At 41.3% G+C, this 20286-nt stretch overlaps 1 protein-coding gene across 2 annotated transcripts in view; it reads left to right on the forward strand.

Annotated features, from left to right (window-relative positions):
- Window positions 1–20286, forward strand: part of HIBADH (3-hydroxyisobutyrate dehydrogenase) — a 159669-nt gene that overhangs the window by 122304 nt on the left and 17079 nt on the right. For both annotated transcript variants that reach the window (XM_007505320.2, XM_007505321.3), the window contains exons 5-6: window positions 11775–11908; window positions 13689–13765. In XM_007505320.2, the coding sequence (XP_007505382.1) occupies window positions 11775–11908; window positions 13689–13765 (211 nt within the window). The remainder of the gene's footprint in view (window positions 1–11774; window positions 11909–13688; window positions 13766–20286) is intronic.

The following is a 20286-nucleotide window of genomic DNA, read 5'->3' on the forward strand; positions in this document are numbered from 1 at the left end:
GACTCTGAGTTATTTCCTTCCCTTTCTTCCCAACCTCATATTTGAGAAGACCAGTATTTGTGTATAGATCTATGTATGGAAATATGCATTCCATATATTAGTTCTTTCTCTGCAAGTAGATAGATGTTTCCTTCATAATTGATTTGAATGATCATATTACTGAGAATAGACTAGTCATTATTACTGTTCCTTTGCACAAAGTCCACTTGGCTCTGCTCATTTCACTCTGCATTATTTCATGCAAGTCTTTCCATGTTTTTCCAAAACCAACCTGCTCATCATTTCCATGACTTATTCAGCCATTCTCTGATTGATGGGCAACCCCCTCACTTTCCAGTTCTTTGCCACCAGTAGAGAGCTGCTATAAATATTTTAGACCTTAAAGGGTTTTCACCCTTTTCCCTGATCACCTTAAAAAATAAACCTAATGGTAGTATTGTTGGATCAAAAAACTATAAATAGTTTTCTAACTTTTGGGGCATAATTCCAGATAGCTCTCCAGAATGATTGGATCAGTTCACAGTTCTACCAATCTTGTATTTTCATAAGACTGCTATGTTTGTGGACCAGTAGTATGAGATATTCTTGGCAGTAACAAAATATATTTGTGTTTCTATATATTTTAAAAACATTTAGTGAACCTGGGCAGTCACTTAATCCCCATTGCCTAGCCCTTACCTCTCTTCTGCCTTGGAACCAAAACATAGTATTGATTCTGAGGTGGAAGGTAAGGGTTTAAAAAAAAAAAGCACTTCAAGTTATCATGGAATCCTAAAACAAGACAGAGTTCTAGGTATCAGAGACCCAACCCATTTATTTATTTATTTTTCAGGTGAGAAACTAGACCTGGAGAAATTTGGGGGTATTGTTTAAAATTACATAGTTTTTAGAATTAGGCCGTAAACCTGAGTATTTACTCTTTTTGCCTTACCTCAGAAGTGATTTTACAAGATATATGCCTGCCTTTTCATATCTTTCTTCATGGGTCATTCTCATACTTCCTTGACTTGGTTATTCTGCTCACTATTCCTGTCTTTATACCCAGCTCACACGACCCCAGAAGTGGTATGTTATTGAGGAAAGATGGGTGGCTGAGAAATGGATTGAGATTAGTAGCAAAGGAGGCCATTTGGATAAGTTCAGAATTGTGTGCATTGTAGTTAACTGTACCAATTCTGTCACCCTGAATCCCTAGTTTCCTTCAAGATTTGTCTCAGTGCTGTCTTCTTTGTGATGTTCCCCCCGCTGCTAGTAGAGCAAAACTGACTTGTAGTCTGCCCATGTGGAATATCTGGTGTATAGGCTTCACATATGTCCGTGTCTTCTTCCCCATTAGAATGTAATCTCTGTGAAGGCAAGAATGGTTTCACTTTTGCCTTAGTTGCCTAAAACTGTGCTGAGCACTAGGGATATGGAGTAGGTACTTAGCGCTCCATAAATGCTTGCTGCCTGCCCACTAGCACATTCCTCAATGTTCTCCAGAGGTTCAGACCACATCTCAAATCTGCTACCAGACATTTCCCCCTTTTGTGTTCCATCAGTTCTTCCAGTGGAGCAATGAGAGGGATAATGTGAGAGAGGAGAAAGAGCCTTAAATCTGTAGTCAGAGGGTCAGGGTCCCCTGCCTCTGCCCCTCATTCCTATACATGTGCCTTTGCACGGGGCACCTCATCTCTCCTGTAGGGACCTTGATGCTCTTAGCTGTAGAATGGGCTGGGTGAACAGGATGACAACACGGCCTCTGAAATGCTTCTTGTGGTCCTGTGTCCAAGGAAAAATTTCATTGTGTAACATCCCACCCCCCTTTTCCCTCTGACTTCATTGTGCCCATGCCACCCTTCCAGGACTACAATAAGATGGAGTCATAGCACTGTTATTCCAGTTCCAGCTCTGCCCTTTACTACTTGTGTGACCTGGGGCCAACCAGACCGCAGGGCCTTAGTATCATTACCTGTAGAATGAGGAGTTTGGAGCTGATGACTCCTTCTAAATCAATGGTCCATGTTCAGCGTCTTATTACTGTTTGACTCTTTCCTCCCTAAGTAATTATTGCTAAGCCCATTGATTCTATGTCCACAATTATTTCTTTCATCTGTTTCTTTTTATTCTTGCGGTCACCAATCTAGTTACAGGCCTCTGTTTCTGCCCTCCTGGGTTATTCTAATAATTTCCTAATAGGTTTTTGTACCTTCATTGTCTCTCCTTTTCTGTATGCATGGATTGAGACAAATCAAGTCAAAATGCATTTGTTAGGTGCTTACTGTGTGCCAAGCACTGTGTTAAAGGCTTGGACTACAAAAGAAAGGTAAAAAGCAAAGTAACTGCCTTCAGGGAGCTCACATTCTAATGAAGGAAACTAGGGATGTATGAATTATATACAAAATAATGGAAGGCAATCTGAGAGAGGAAGGCATTAATTACTGGGGACTGGCAAAAGACTTCTGGAATAGGTAAGATTTGAGCTGAATTTTACAGGAAATCAGAGAAGCTAAGAGGTAAAGATGAAGGGGTAGATCACTTTACTAAAGAACCTAATCTGTGCCAAACATTTTACAAATATTATCTCATTTGATTTTTACAACAACCCAGCAAGGTAGATGATGTTATTATCCCTATTTTATGATTGAGAATATGGAGGCAGACAGAGGTCAAGTGACTTGCTTAGAGTCACATTGCTAATTATTTAAGGTTGGGTTTGAACTTGGGTATTTCAGACTCCAGGCTGGAGAAGGTGGTGGAATAATGAGCTCTGGTAGAGGGATTGTCCTTAGTAAGGAAGAGGGCTGCCTCTTTATATGAAACTGGAAGAGAGGAGAGCGAGAGGAGACATCTGAATGATGTGTGTTGAGGAGGAGAGAAGTGGGGAGCTCTTGGTGCATGGCCTCAGTGGTTTTGTAAACTACGATGCAAGTACCTTAGCTAGAAAGGTTGCGGAGGGGTTCCATGGGAACTTGAGGAGAAATAAGAATGTCTGGAGCAGCAGCTCTGGGAAATAGGGTAGCTAACCTTTAGGAACAGAATATTTGTCCTGTTGTGGCAAGGGCCCATTTGAGATTAGATAATAAATTTGTAGTGGACCCATTCAGCATGGTTTTGTAATTTCTTTCAGGTCTGTTCAGCATCATATAAATAAAATTAAAGAATGTAGCTTGTAGGAAGTAATCTAGGGTTGAGGTTTGGCAAGGCATGATTGATGATAGGACAAGAACACAGGATTAGATTGTATGAGGTAATTGTAGAGATAAAGAGATTCACCCAGGAGTCAAGATAGGGAAAAGAAGAGAGTTGAGGTGTGATAGCCTGAAAAAAGAGTGAAGAAGAGTGGAGAATTAAGAATAGGTTCAAGGGTTATAAAATACAGAAACAATCCTCAAAGTTTGTAAGCATGTCTCTCCTGTGGGGAGAGACAAGATGGGTGTGATAGAACCATCTCTGTGTTTAGTTGGGGTGGAGTGGAGAAGTGAGTTATGGGAAATAAGCATATTCGAGGAGCCAGGAAGTTAGGGTATATATCTATACACACACACATGTGTGGATTTCTGTGTGTATGTATGTGTGTGTGTGTATATAAAAGTTGAAGTTTCCTAATATCCCTAGTTTGAAGATGAGCAATAGGGAGGAAAGACTGTCAGTTTTACAGTAAATTAATTGAGAAAAAAAGAATGTCCTAGGGCAGGGGAGGGGCTTACTAGAAGATAGCTGCAAAGCTTGGGTTGGGTGATAAATGGGGTTGCTGGGAACCAGGGCTCTGGAAGAGGAGATGAGGGAAGCAGTACAGAGGGCCAGAAGGTAGAAGGAAAGAGAGAGGAAGAGACTGGGAAGATGGGAAGTTTGTTCACAGTGGAGCCAGCATTCCAGAGGGCACAGTGTAAGGGGCTGGCACATTTTGAGCTGGTGTGTCATTCCTCTGCTGAAAACTCTCTCAACTACCAAGGAAGCCCAACCTCTTGTGTAAGCAGGAAGATTCTCACAGTAGGTAGTGCAGTAGAAGTTCTTTGAATTTGGAGTCAAAAGGCCCAGAACTGCTCCTTATTTTCTGTACAACCTCAGATAATAACTTATAGCCCTTTGGGTGTCAGTGTCCTCATTTATAAAATTGGTTTTGAACTTTATAATCTCTAAATTTTCTTCTAGCTTGAAATTCTAGGGTTCTTGCTTGAATTATGATCCTGCCCTACTTTTATAACTTTATTTCCTACTTTGGCCCTCCATGATCTCCAAACCTAACTTCCTATTGTCTGTGCTCATTTGGTGCTTCTCTGTCTCTGGGTTCTTATTTACTTGCTTGCCTTACTGTTACATGCATTGCTTCTATTCCCTTGGCCCTGTTGACTTTCTGCCTTTCCATTAAAGCTCGTCTCCATGAAGGTTCTTTCTGTTCGGCCTTACTTTATGGGTTTGTCATATATTAGCGCTCTCTGTTCTGGCATCTTCTCCCTGCGTTAAACAGTTAACTCTATGAGATTGGGGATAACAAGCTAATTTAAATGTTGTGTCCTTTTCAGCCCTGTTATAAGGATCTGTACATAGTGAATGTTCCCTTTAATAGAGATTCTCAAGCTGGCAATACTGCCGTTCCTCTGTCTTCTTTCTCCTCCTCCGATTGGTGAGTCCCCTTGGATGCTCCATCTGAAGAAATCCTTCCATCAATCATGCGTGCCTCAATCTTGTCTGGGACCATAACCCTCTGGGTCACTATTGCCCTACCTCCCAAGTGGGACCCTTCTTCTTTGCCCCCTTGCTTTTCAGCATCCTCTTGTGTTCTTCCCCAACTCGCCAATGAGTGGGAGGCCTGTTGGTTACCCTCAGCCTGGTTTAACCCCTTTGCCAAGATGGTCTAACTGAGGTATGGCCACTGCACATGCTCCAGCTTCTTGGAACCACACCTCAGGGCTGGGCCACAGGGGGGTGCAGGGTGGACAGGCAGCCCCGAAAGGGCTTGGCAAGTCCTCACACCAGAGGTGCTAGTGCTCTGGAACACTCCACAAATGGACTCACTCAGTGCTGCCTCAGAGGCTGAAGTGCAGCAGAGTAGGGAGCAACCCACTTTCTCTGGTTCTGGCCTCACAGTCAGTGCCTCCAGCCAGCACTGCACCATCCGTACGGGAACCCTTTGGTTACAGTAAGTAGAGAAGTTTGGGGTGCCGCGGACAAGTTTGCTCACCTTGGCAGTAGAGCATCCAGGGATGAACATAACATCTCTCACATACCACTCCTCTGAACTGCAGTAGTAAATCCGGCCTTATTGCAGTTGATTCCTAATTTGTTCCTTTATTTCAGTTGTATCCTCAGTCCAATCCTCCTACCCCCACCCCCCAAAGTGTTTCTCGTACAACACAGATTTGACCTCGTTACACTCTAGTAGATCCCTCCTGTGCCTAGGATTATGCCATCACTTCTTTCCTTGTGCCCTGGGACCCACCGGCCTTCTCTGTTTTTCGCACGTGGCACTCCATCTCACACTTCCATGCCTTTGCAATGGCTATTCCACATGCCCTTCTCCCCTCTGGTTCCTAGAATTCTACTCTTCCTGCCTAAGGTAGCTTGAGCCTTGTATTCTGTCAGCCAACGGAGACATGTTGAGATAATATCTGTAAAAGCTTTTTACCCGGCATGTAGGCACTTAAGAAATGCTGGTCTTTCCCTACTGTGTGCCAGGCACTGCAGGTAGAAAGACAAGACCATCTTAATGGTCTGCATTTAAGATGTAGCATATGTGTACCCGTCCCATATTTCCTGTCTTCTGCCATGCATATCAGGGACAAGTAGTAGGAGCCTGAATACAACTCTACGGAGGAGTTGAGGGGAAGTACAAGCAGACTTCTCCATCCACTAGTGCCTTCACGCTTGACATTTGGCATGTTTGGCTCCCTTGGGCTTATCCTTTTTATGCTTATTCTGCACAGACTTATGTATGCATGTAGATGCTGCCTCCCCGATAGAGAAAATAAGCTTCAGAATACCTCAAGAGTAAGGATTCTTATTTGTATTTGTATTTATAAGCCTAGAACATGACCTGGCATGTAGTGTTTACTGAAGGAGTATTTGTTGATAGGTTGAAAATATTGCAGTGATGTAATGAATCTGTGCATGGGAGCGTTGATTTGGGACCAGAGGATACCACAGAGCCTGTCCAGTGCAACCCCTCCCATTCTGCCAATGGGGAAACAGGTTCAGAGGTTGGGACTGGCCCAAGGTCATGTAGGTAGTTTTCACTAGAGCTACAACTCCAAAACCAGTGCGCTTTTACACTGTGCTGCCCTCACTTTTGGAGAACCTAAAACTATGTGCAGTTATGTGCACATGTTGTGGCTGTACCTTCTGGGACTCCAAATGGCTCCATTGGGGGGGGGGGGCTTAATTATCCTGATTTCTGCCTTGAGTATGGCACTCCACTGGCTAGATGGTATAGAGAATCCCTATACTGTATACTGTAAATCCTATTCCACACTATACTGTACTATAGCCCTAGATTATACCCAAGTTCTGACTCCCACTTGCTGCTTAGCTCTGAGCTAGTTATCTCCCCTCTCTGAAGCTTAGGTCTTTTTTAATCTCTAAAAATAGGAGAATCCATCTTGCACCACCATTTGCTTTTTAAGGTTGATGTGAAGATCAAATGAGATAATAACCACAAATTAAATTATACTCATTACAAGTTATAATAAGTGATAAATTATTCAATAATCTGCCATGTAACCATAGTTCTTATTACCACTGTATTGAGACTGTATTTGGATTTGGCCCCTGGGATTACCAAATATTCATTTGGGGCAGCGTGTACATTTTGGTATATGTTCTCATAAGATTGTGAATAATAAAGGAAAACACATCAGTCAAGAGACTGATCAAATGTTGGATGGAAGAAAAAGTTGAATGGAACTTGACAAGGATGTAGAATAGAGCAAGTTGTTCTTTTGCATGTGAATTTTTAAAATTTATTTTTTAAATGAAATAAGAGTTTGAACAAGTGAGAAAGTGCAGCTGTCAAAAGCTTAACCAGCTGCAAACCATTGTCATCATTAATTTTTCTCTAATAAATGACTCTCTGAAGCTATTTAGCAGCCTGTAATGTAACTACAAAGCTATTGACCTTTGATGGATAGTTCTGGTTTTGTTTGTGAGCTTTGACTGAAATTGTTACTTAATTTGCTGTAGGTCAGATCACTGGATCAGTATTAAGGCTGGGCATGAGCACTGAATAAAAACAGTTCCCAATGCTGGAGGTGCTGACAATGATCTTGGCAGTCTTGCTGGACAGTGTGCTGGAAGCCAGTGTGGTAACAGTCACTTGTAGTTTTGTCACAATCAGAATGACCAATTGGCGTAGGTCAGAAGTAAACTATCCGTGGAACTCAGGCCTTCCATATTGAATCAGTTCCAAAGTATTGTCATGGTTCCTGGTATGTGTGTATCCGTACAGTTTTCCAAATATGATCTCATTTTTTTAAGATACTGTGGCTAACATAATGCTGACTTCTTACAGTGCCAATACCTAATTGGTTAAAAATAGTATGAACCCCAATAGGCTGTTTGACTTTGCAATAGTGAAGTAGTTCACAATTTGAATGAAATATGGTTCCTCTCACTTGGGCTTTTTAAGTATAAAGATAGTGGGATTGGGTGAATAAATTAAGTTCAGAAGTAGGCCATTACTTGCAGCTGTCTCTTCTAATGGGCTCTGGTTTTATACATGTCCCAGAGCCTTATGGTGTTTTCATTCCTAGCTTTCCTGTAAAATGAAGTGTAAATATAAGGCATTGGCTAATAGCTCATCCACATAGCATCCTTGTCTTGGACAACAGGATTTGACATGAAAATTGTGAGCCGATATTTTTAGTATCAGTGAAGAATGTTTTTTCCATTCCTCTCTGAAAACAACACTGATAATGGGTCTAGGCCTCTTTTATAGTTAATAAGAGTCTTAGTTGGATCAAATCTATTTCAGTACTAGCCTAATTTTTGTAGGCCCTGAGACTATGCAATTTTGAATGGTATTTCTTTGTAATCAGTATGTAGACTGTGAGTTTTAAAGAGTATACTCCAAGAACTAGGACACAGATTTAAACAATGCCACCTTCTGAAACTGGAGCTAGGAAGAATCAGTGTAAAATAATAACAACCAACATTTAAAGAGTGCTTTGAGATTTGCATAGTACTTTACATATATTATTACTTTGATCTTCACAACAACCCTCCAAGAAAAGTGCTCTTGCTATCTTCATTTTACAGATGATGAAACTGAGTCTGAGAGGTTAAAAACAACTTGCGTAGGTCACAAAGCTAGCAACGGAGGCAGGATTTGAACTTGGATTTTTTCTTTTTTTTTTGTATTTTTAAAAATTTAATCGATTAATTTAGAATATTTTTCCATGGTTACAAGATTCATTTTCTTTCCTTCTCCTTCCCTCACCCTCCTCCCATAGCCAATGCACAGTTCCACTGAGTTTTATATGTGTCATTGATCAAGATCTATTTCCATATTATTGATATTTGCACCAGGTGATTATTTAGAGTCTATATTCCCAATCATATCCCCATCAACCCATGTGATCAAGCAGTTGTTTTTCTTCTGTGTTTCTGCTCCCATAGATCTGCTCTGGATGCAGATACATTCTTTCTCATAAATCCCTCCAAATTGTTCTGGCTCATTGCATTGCTGCCAGTAGAGAAGTCAGTTACATTCGATTGTGCCACAATGTATCAGTCTCTGTGTACAACGTTCTCCTGGTTCTACTCCTTTCACTCTGTATCAATTCCTGGAGGTCTTTCCAAAGTTCACATGGAATCCCTCCAGTTCATTATTCCTTTGAGCACAATAGTATTCCATCACCAACATTTACCACAATTTCTTCAGCCATTCTCCAATTGAAGGGCATCCCCTCATTTTCCAATTTTTTGCCACCACAAAGAGCGCAGCTATGAATATTCTTGTACAAGTCTTTTTCCTGATCATCTCTTTGGGGTATAAACCCAGCAGTGGTATGTCTGGATCAAAGGGCAGGCAGTCTTTTAATACCCTTTGGGCATATGAACTTAGTTTAACCCCAAGTCCAGCACTATGTCCATTATACCATTGGATCAGAATAGTCAGCTTTGGAAGTAACCTATCCTAGAGTTTATAAATGTGCTTCTTTAAGAACAAAGTGGCCCCTTAGACTGGATGTAAAATGAAATAGTATGAAATAAACTCTAAATTACAAAATCTATCATCAGGAAATATACTAACTGAAATTTCTTGTGACTGATAAAGAACCTTGAAAAAGTACACTTGGATAGTAAGAATTTGCAGGACTTTTAACCATCACTGTCTAAGGAAGAAGGTGTTTTGATTCTCGTTGATTAATATCAGTTCCCAAAACAGAAATATGCTTGGAGTAGAGATCAGTTCATTAAGCTTCCCTCAACTATTGGAAATTCTCCTCAAGAGCATCAGCTTCCTTGTTTCTGATTCTGTTATCATCAAGCAACACTGTCATTTTTATAGTTGGGTTTTCAGATTGTTTTTCTCTACTAGGAGAAGTGCCCCTAAGAATCAATACTGATTTTCAGGTCAGGTAGAGCTTCCACTCACTGTAAATGAAGAACATGGTGTTCTGGTTGAACAGTCTCTTGAGACCTTATTTATATGACTCATTCCCTAGAGTCTGATCATATCAAAATGGATTAATTGGGTTTCTTAATGTTTAAGACAAGAATAAGACTGTGGACTCATTGAGTAGGCCAGTAGGCCCCTCTCCTGAGCACCATTTTTTTGCCTGCAAAAACTCTCTACTCTGTGTCTCTATTTTCTTACAGAAGAGGAAGAATCATAACCATAGTTTAAAAACTTTTAAAATTAATGTTAGCCTTAAAATTCTAGGCTTACCCAACAGAACCTTTTAAAAAGATTCTGAAAAACAGCAGAATTAACTAAAAGTTTTAGCCCTTTTACCTGTACATGTCTTGGTACTGGTGATTTGGCCAAACTATGATATCACATAGTGCCCATTAGGATAATCAGTCTCTGAAGAAGACTTCAAAATAGAATCTTCTCTGAAATTTTCACTTAATGCCTTTGCTGGCAAATGCATGCCTTTTTTAAAATGAGGAAATCTACACAACACAAAACAGACACCTCAGGCTGCACCAGTCAGGAAAATTCAGCACCTACTGTGTGCTGTGCTCTGTGTTAGGCCCTGGGGATATAAAAACAAAACTAAAAACAAGCCTCTGCCTTCGGGGCGAATGCATCATGGGAAGAGAGAAGAGAAGAAAATCTGAATCACTACCTGTGCTCTCTGGGGATAATGGATTGATGATGTGGGGATAGGATTGCTAAACATGACTGGGACGTCCATTTCTGTCCTACTCTTTCTAGACTTAAATATTTTCAAAGCTGCAATTCCATCATTGTGTATATATACTCTATTGAAGACTGTAGTCCTACACCTCCCCCCCTCTTCTCCTCCCCTCCATCTTGGAGCTGTGGAGGAGATCCTTACTTTGCAAAGACTGTCAGGTCCTACCGAGATAAAAATGTTCCCTCTTGGGCTTGGCTCTAAGATCATAAGAGGAGAGCTGGCAGGAACCCTGGAGGTCATCTCTTCTAGGCCTCTAATTTAACAGAGGAGGAGACTGAAGCTCAGAGTAGGGGATGGCTAGACTGCATGTCTGCCATTTGATAACCTGGCTAGCTAACTGTGAAATGGCTCATCACGGACAGGCTGGCTGTACAGGACCTGAATCATATTTGTGGCCACATCAAATCAAAGCTGTCAGACATCACACAAAATATTTAATCATTTTTCAAACACAAAAATGGGCTCTGACCCTAAATTTTGTTTGGAGTATAATTCTTTATCCATGATTTCTACATATGGAAACATGTCCATCCTGTTATAGGGTGTGTATATATAATCTATCTTTATATAATAAAAGGTTTATTTAATTAAAGGGAGAAAGGAAGGTGTCAGGATAAACCACGAGGGTAGCTGTCTGGTTTTTCTGAGGTGGACCCAGATAACCACTGGTTCCCCTTTCTTTGGCTGACCTGACAGCTAGAGGAAAAGCAGGCTCTCCTGCAGAGTCCACCAACTGCCAGCAACCTGTGTTCAGTCCCATTTCCTGGGAGTTCTGAATGGAATGTTGGCCCCATCATTGCTCTGTGGGATCTCTTTGCTTCTTGCTTTTAGCAAAGCTAATCTTTTACAACAATCCTTACTTATAATGTCTGCTTTCTTTGTATTTTACATTGACTCCCATATGGACAGTAGCTTGTCAGACTCATCAGTGTGGAGACTCACTCCTCCTCCCTTCTCCATCTCTTCTTCTTCTGTTTCCTTCTTACATCTTTTCCTAAATCCTCCAGTGCGCAGTCCTCAGACGTTCTGTCCCTGCCTCCCTCCCCCCATTTGCCACGTGCCTTACTTGTCTCTTCATCTGATAATATATGACTGCAGTCATGTCAGTCACTTCCTTGCAGGCACACCATCCATTGATTGTATGCCTGAGCCTGCTTATCCCAAGCATGTGTCTTTCCTTGGATTTTTTGGTCACTAGCAGTTTTGATTCTCCAGAGGGTGTATTTAGTGTGTCATGTGTGTGTCATATGGTGTCTGCAGAAGGAGTGTCTAAACATGGACCGCACAGCAGTGGACAGGCATGGCATATTGTGCTTTGTATCTGTGATATTTGGATTTGGACTTTCTGTTTCTGTTAGCCTCACCTCAGCTCTTTGAATTTTTTCAGAATGTTCCTCTGCATTGATCTCCCCTTCAAATCTTTTTCTCCAGGGGTGGGAGCTGCTCGAGCTGGGAACCTGACATTCATGGTAGGAGGACCAGAGCAAGAGTTTGCTGCTGCCAAAGAGCTACTAGGATGCATGGGCTCCAACGTGGTGTATTGTGGAGCTGTGGGAACTGGAGAGGTAATGTTGAATGTTGATGATAGGAAATGAGTTCGTTTCCCTTTTTCTTTTGGGCTTACATATTCTTTTCCTTCTAGATATTTTTAACATTAATTTAATTCCCTCTTCTACAGTTTATTCAGATTTTCTTGAATGAATATATTTCAGCCCATCAAAAAGCATTTATTAAGTATCTCCTATGTGGTAGTCACTGTTAGAGGCCCTGAGGCTATAAATACAAAAGTAAGAGCAGCCCCTACCCCATAAGGAAACTTAACATTCTACTTGGAACTCCACACATTCATGGGAAAGTATGCAGAGTATACAAAAAAATACACCAACAGAAAAACACACAGTGATTTGGGTAAGAGGCACTGCTAAATAAATGGGCAATCAGGAAGGGCCTTTTGAAGGAGTCAGATGAGCTGAACCAAAATGATATCTGTGGGTTCCAGGACATTTGAAGCCTTTTCTTGCTAATGACAGTAATAGAAATCTCTACTGTTTTATAAATAGATCTATAAAAACTCCTCATAGGTTCATGTGATTCTTCACTAACATTGTTCACAGCCTCAGTGCTAAAAACTTCCAAGTACATTTCTAGTGAAATGATTTTTCTTCCCTCACATAAGTGCCAGGCCTTTATTATTTCCAGCTGCCTGCTAGATAGTTCCTCTTCCCTTTGCCTAAAAGGACCCTTTCCATTTCTCCTCTGTGTGGGACAGGCCCTAGGGTCCTCTTTGTGCACCACCATTGGCCATTCTTCCTTTTATTCCATTTAGGTAGCAAGTCCTTTAGATTTTCCCATCAAGGTGCTCATCACCCCTGCTGGTTCTTCTCCATTAGGTGGTCAAGTGGGACTCTTGGAAGTCAGAGCTGTTTCCCTTGTGTGAACCCTCTTGGCTTTTTACCTTGGTGCCTACCACAGTTCTCAGCACAGAGTAGACCCAGGACCTTAGTGAATGCTTATTAATGCTCCTTCCGAGTGCCGCCAGCTGATCCCAGGCTGCCATCATCTCCCTGGGCTGGCTTCCTTGACATCAGATACTCCATTCTAATTCACCTGACTCAGAGTAATCCTCCACCACCTCCTGTTTCCTCCTAGTTTTTAGGCTCCTCCATAATTTTGCCATTTCCTACATATTGAACCATATTTGTATTTCTGTTTCATCTCAGGCTGTGCTCCAGCCACATCAGTCTCTTCCCCATCCCACTGGTGTACCTTCACTTCCATTGTATGTTCCCTTTCCTTGTTCCTTCTGCCTCGACATCCTGCCTATCATTTGAGTTCTTTCTCTTCCTCCAAGTCTTGTCCTGGTGCCTGCTGGCCCTCCTGTCTCTGAACTCTTGAACTACCCAGCATCTCCCAAGGGAGCCCGTGGGACCTCCACAGTCTGGGATCCTGCTTGGGTTCTAGCTGCGACCCTCACTGAACCATACATGCTTCTGCACGATTTAGGGTTAGGGTGACCATGCCTGGCTGGAGAGAGGCACCCCAGAGGAAACCTGCAGAGGGGTCAGCCGGGCACTGATTGGTTTGCCTAGTACATAATGAGCCCACTTTGCCCGTTTACTTTCACATGTAAATGACATTCCCAGGGAAGAATATCAGAGTTTGTGTTGTTTTGTAATGTCGACCTAAGAGAGAGTATTTGCCCGACTGCCACTGAGCTACTCAGACACTCGGGGCAGAAGCAGCCTTTGAGAGGCCAGTGGAGCAGGTAAAGCCAAGCCTCCTTTGGGCGTGCTGGGGCAGAAGCAACATCCGTGACCCGCATATTGCCGTCTACTTTATTTTCAGGCAGCAAAGATATGCAACAACATGCTCCTGGGCATCAGCATGATCGGGACTGCCGAAGCGATGAATCTCGGAATCAGGTTGGTGGCTTTTATGTTTGGAGCCAGCTGTGTGGTCTGTTGGGGGGAGAAGAATTCTCAAGAAACATGAAGGAATTTCAACTACAGACATTTTTTCTAGGGTTTCCTCATCGGTCTGTTCTAGACCTTGCTGACTGAATCAGAACACAGGTGCTCTTCTAAGAGCCTTTAAGTACCAGGCACCTTTTACATTTAAAGTTACAGGATCTTTTTCTGTTGTGACATTTATGTTGAAGAAAGGGATATAATCACTGGAAAATTACATGCCTCTTGGCATTAGAGAGCTAGGCAGGCATGAAAGCTACCTTGAATTTAGTCCTCCAGAGAGAGGCTACTCAGAAACCTCCAGATGGTTGTACATTTTCCAGATAAAGGAGAATTCAGTTCTAGAGCTATCTTTTATAACCATAATCTCTAACACTTGGCTGGCTTGTCACTTGTAGTCAGGACCCAACATCTCTTTTGTTTATTAAAATATATTCATACACATATTTTCAGATGATATTACATAGATAGTTGTTTTATTTTACATAAATAATATGTAGTATTTTACTTATATTGTTTCAAGAATTCTCTTTTGTCTATTAAAAGGAAGTAAGGGGGAAAACATTTATTAGGTATTTACTTTGTACCAGGCACTGGGGTAAGTGCTTTTACAAGTATTATCTCCTTTGATTGACACAATGGTCCTGTGATGTAGATGCTATTAGTATGTCCATTTTAAAGTTGAGGTAACTGGGGCAGGCAGCATTTAAATATCTTCCCCAGGTTCACACAGGTAGTAAATGTCTGAGGCCAGATTTGAACTCGGTTATTCTTGACTCTAGGCCTGGTGTTTTATGCACTGGGGCCCTACCTAGCTGTCATCCTTTAGGATATGGAAGGGATAACTTCTATGTTTGCCATTCTTCATATGACAAATCAGTTAAATAAAGCATTATAACATATGTTGAATTGAACAGGCATATTCCCATGTTTTGAAGGTGCTTTCTCTCCCTCACCTTCCCCCTCTCCTCCCTCTTTTTCTTTTTCTTCCTCAGCCACCTTTTCTCTCTCTCTTTCTCTTTCCCTCTCCTCTTTTTCTGTTTCTACTCCCACACTGCTCTTTTTCCCCCTTTTCCTTGTCATACTTGTTCTCATTTTCATTTTCATTCTTGTTCTTTTTTTCTTATAGTCTGCCTACCTAACTTCCCAATAAACTAACTAGTTCTTTTGTTTAGTACTTCATACTTTATTTGATTCTTTAGGTCAAAGGTTTCTTAACTTGGGGTCCATGAACTTGGTTCTAATAAATGTTTTTATAATTCCATTTCAATTTATTTGGCTTCCTTTGTAATCCTGTGTATGTAAAACTTTACTCTGAGGGCTTCATAGGTTTCACCACATTGCCAAAAGGCTCTATGGCATAAAAAAGGTTAAGAACTTGTATTTCAGATACATCCCTGAAACTGCCCACCCCAAACTAAAATACCATACTCTTGAATGAAATTAGAATAGTAGGACATACTATTTAACTTTTGATAAAAGCTGCAAAACAACAAAAAGCACTTGTTTAAAAAAAACCAACAACACAGTAATGGATTCACATTTCCTCTTAATTACCATATCAAGATGCTGTTGTTTTATTGAATTGCCCTTGTCTCAGATGTTGGACTATCTTGACCTATTAAGTTGTCATGTTGTAATTGAGATAAAAGAGGAATTTGCTTTGCATCAGTGCTAATTGGTTTATCAATATCCCTTACCATTTACATTTTAAAATTGAATGTCTGTAAGATGGCGAAGCATATCTGGATCAAGCCTTAATAAAATGAATGGTCTCATATGTAGCCATTGTTAAAGCCAATTGTAATTCAGAGTGGTGTATCTGTATTATGGTCAGTTCTAGACTATGGGTCACTTACCATAATTGAAAAACTACTTGCCTACAACTTATTTTCATGTCCTGCTCTAAAGCAATTAACAAATGAAAGAGGGAGATGGAAATTTCTGGGACAAAACTGCATACAAAATTAATTACTGTTGACAACAAGATGAGTGACTATCTTAACATAGTTTAGTGTTTTGGGATAAAAAATGAAGGGTTTATTAAGAGAGAGTTCTAACAAGACTTCAGGCTGGTAAATTTTCTCTACATGGCATTCCAGGCCATTCCATTTCCTACCATTTACTTTGAGCATTATGACTTCAGAGGCTATTCATCTTGTGAAATGGTACCTCTTATTATAACGTGGCATTTCTTCAACACTTTTTGCTATTCAGATTGCGTAGGTGATCATTTGCAATTGACTGAAAAAAGCTGGGTATTAAACAGAGTTCTGGAAGTTCTAATTCAATTAAATTGACTAACATTTTAAATATTCTCATTATATGCTAAGCTGGTGATATATATGGCCCAGGTGTGGCATGGACCCTCTTCTATAATTCTCTGGGTTTACTTTCCCCCCAATGTATACTTAAGCTGGCAAATCTGGGATTCTCTTAGTAAGGTATGCCATATTGCTATTTTTCAATCTCTCTCTTGGGATTTTAAGGATAACCTTTGAATGGGGAGGGAGAGAGAGGGCAGCTCTATGGCTCAGTGGATAGAGAACTAGGTCCAGAGATGTGAGGTCCTGGGTTCAAATTTGGCCTCAGACACTTCCTAGCTGTGTGACCCTGGGCAAGTCACTTGACCCTCATTTCCTTGCCCTTACCATTCTTCTGCCTTAGAACCAACACACAATATTGATTCTAAGGCAGCAGAAGGTAAGTGTTTAAAAAATAAAACAACAGAATGAGGAGGGAGAAACTCTTGTACTCAATCCTGTAGTTCCTGAGCCACCATCAGTGTGTTGCATATATATATACAAAATCAATCACCATGATATCATTAACTGTTGAATGTTAAACATTTACTAAAGGATGCAGAAGAAGGAATAATTTTATTTTCTCAGTAGAGGACAAGAGCATGACTAATCCTAATACAGTTAATTCTCAATATTTGCACTTTGAACATTCTCAACTTCAAGTGTTGGCGTAATCACACTAGTAACCTTGTTTTCACTTTTGCATTGGTAACCATGCTTAGCACAATCACTGCTATGCAACGTAGAGGAAAAGAACAAGAAATATGAAGCAGCAAGTTTATACCCACAGAAAGGAGGAAAGTATTAGTAAAAACGTTTGTCGGTCTTCTCCAGAAAGTGTTGAAAAAACCTCTTAAGTGCATGATGAATACTAAACCTGCTTGTTAGCCCAGCAGATCTGTAGAGAGCCATGCCTAGGCATCCCTGGCAGGAATTTCAAGCTTCTTCAGGGGTCTGGGGACTCTCTGAGCATGTGCTTTTCCTCAAGGAACAGCTCAACCACTGAGCCAATTTCTCTTTTGCCTTTCTTACCTCAGAGTTCTTCTGACTTTGCTGCCCCTGCCCATACTGATTGGCCTGCCTCCTCGTTTCTCGTGCATTTTATGGGTTATTGCATGGTTGCTGTGTTAGGAAAGATGCATATTTTCAAAATCATATACAGAAAAATGTATTGTCAGCAATCTCTAGCAAAAGATGGCTTTTGGTGTTCTTGAGAACCTAACCCTCCATTTTCCATAGTTTCAACCTAACCAGCTTTCATATTTTTTATTTTTACACCATTTTCTAGGAAAGTTACTGCTTATGAAAGTTGAAGATTAACTGTACTCAGTGGAAGGCAAAAGCATGACTAATAACACTGACTCAGCAGAAGATAAGAGCAATAATATTGCTGTCCACCATTAAACCTGAGTTACAGTGTGCATGGTGTTTGTGGGGAAGAGTGTCTGCAGAACTCTAGCAGGAACACATATTGGTGGGAAAACTCATATACTCAAGGTATTTGATAACCCAGGACAATAGCAGACCTGATGTTCTTGGTCATGTTGTAGATCGGACTGGTTGGGGCAGCACTAATTGAATAAAACTTCTCTGTTATCTGTTCCCCTTCTGGCCTTCCAGCTCTCCATTTGGGCAGTGTCTCTTCTCTTTTATGCTTGAGACACTGAAGAAGTGCTATATAGTCACCTTTGGTAGGGTGCTAAGGAAGATTGTGCTCTTTAGGAGCAAGCAATTTCTTTAAACTAGAGAAATTCCAAGTTTCTCATCTCTTCTCTGGACCTTTGAGAAACTCTTACCGCTCAAGTTATAGATAACAGTAAGGCCCTGAAGTATTTCCATAACCAGTTCTTCAGATTATTCTGTTTTATCCAGTAAGCTCTCAGCCACACAGTTTCTTTCTTCCAATCAGCTTAGCTCCTAATAAAGTCGAAACAAACCCTTTCTTGTCTCCCTCTCAAACAATGCTGCTAACTTTTGAAGAGGTTTCCTTTCCTTGAGTGACAGATGGAAGTTAGGCTAGTCATGCCTTTCTTCAATCAATATTTATTAGGCACTTACTGTGTACTGGGCATTGTGTAAACACCAGAGAGGCAGAAGACAGCCCCTACCCTCAAGGAGCTCCCAGTATCTTGGGGAAGATGACAAGCAGATAGTTATGTGGGAATAAACTATGCAGAGGGGTAAGTTGGAAGTAATCAACACAAGAAAATTCAGGTGGATCAGTTCAGGCTTCTTGTAGAAGCTGGGATTTGAAGCAAGCCAAGGAAGCCAGGAGGCAGAGATGAGGGAAAAGATTTCCCCGGAATGGAAGACGGCTAGTGTGAGTGCCTTGTTCATGGAATAGCAAGAAGATAGGAAGAGTACATGGTGGGAATGGAAAGTGTAAGACTAGAAAGGAGGGAGCTTAAGATGCCAACCAGGATATATTTATTTATTTATGTAGATAAATATATAATATATTTATAATATAATATATAATTATATAATAATAAATTTAAAATATAATTGATAAATAAATTTATATATAGAGATCCCTCACCTATCATGGGATTTATGTTCTAGAGACCCTCACAATAGGTGAAAATCTGTGAAGTAGTGGCTTTATTTTATTTTATTATTCTTTAATGGTAAGCATCTTCTTCTGGTTCTTGGGTTCCATGCCAGAAGCCTTAGAAGGCACAGAATGTTTGGGTGGCATAGGGCTTGAAATAAATTCAGATTTTTACAAAGATTTCACAAAAGCACAACACTGCAGAGCAACACTATGCACAGCAATCAGATGTGGATGTGAAGTGGAGGAGAGATGCTGAATGGATGGGCACTGTGCTGAAGAGCAAACAGACTGATTCTACACTGAGCCAATCAGTGCCCAGGATACAGAACACAGCGCTGTGGTTGGTTACCTTTGATCCATCAGCCAATAGTGTGCTGTGTACAATCTCATGTTAGCAAACTTGCTCTAGCCTTAGTGGTGTTTTGCATTTCCATTGTGTATAGAGCAAAATTCCGTGATATAGGGAAAACTCCACAATACAGAATTAGATTTTTTTTAAACCTGTGATACAGTTAAGTATATCATGATATAGTAGTAGTCTCTCTAACCAAGGATGACGATTGTGTGCGTTTTTGTGCACAAAGACACTTGTGCATGAAGATTTAAGTGGAAAAGTTGTTGCACAGAGACAGTCCCACTCTCTCGGCGCTGGAAGCCTGGGTCCAGTGGCACGAAAGTCGTTACACCTGGAGACTTCCTCAGCTGCACTGGATGGCCGTGTTGTCCTTTGTGCTCCAACATGCCCTAAGCACTCCACAGTGCGTTGCTGCGTCGCCCTCTCAGCCGTTGAACCTTCTTATTGGTTTCTTCTGTTTGTTCAACCGAAGCAGTCTTCACATGCTGGGTGAGCAAAGCCCTGGTTCACCAGGGGTCAACAATGACCCAATGGCTACCCTCACAAGGTTTAGCCGGCCTGTCAAAGCCGTTGCCCAGGGGGTGGCCACTGCCACACGCTAGCAGCTACTGGGAGCCACAAGTGAGAGCCGGGTGTCAGGTGGGGGTCAGAGGCTGGAGAGCTGCCCTAGGAAGGCATGACAAGCCCTCCATACCAAAGATATTACTCCTCCCTGAGCACCCCATACACTCCATCATGATATAGTGAGGGACAGCTGTCACACACACACACACACACACACACACACACACACACATAATTAGATTTTACATTTGATATTTGATCCTAAAAGTGAAAGGAAGCCACTGGAGTTTATTTATTAGGGGCGAGGAGGAATGATGGCATGGTGAGCCTTCATTTTAGGAATACTACTTTAGCTGCCACATGGAGAATAGACTAGAGGGGGAAGAGACTTGAGGCAGGGAGCCCCACCAGAAGCTTTTACAACAGTGCAGGCAGGACTGACATGATGAAGGTCTAGACACCCAGGGTGGGTACAGTGTCAGAGGAAAGAACAGGGCATATGTGAGAAATGCTACAAAAGGAAAAACTGATAGGCCTTGACAAGAGATCAGCTATGGGGATGGGGGTCAGAGAGTCAGGAATCAAGGATGATGCCTACGCTATATGCCTGGGAGACTGCTAGGAGGTGGAGGTGGAGGTGGGTATACTCAATAGTAATGGGGCACTTAGGAAGAGGGGAAGGTTTGGGGAGAAAGAGGAT

Source organism: Monodelphis domestica, chromosome 5 (assembly GCF_027887165.1).
Source record: "Monodelphis domestica isolate mMonDom1 chromosome 5, mMonDom1.pri, whole genome shotgun sequence".
In the NCBI taxonomy this organism is placed as follows: domain Eukaryota; kingdom Metazoa; phylum Chordata; class Mammalia; order Didelphimorphia; family Didelphidae; genus Monodelphis; species Monodelphis domestica.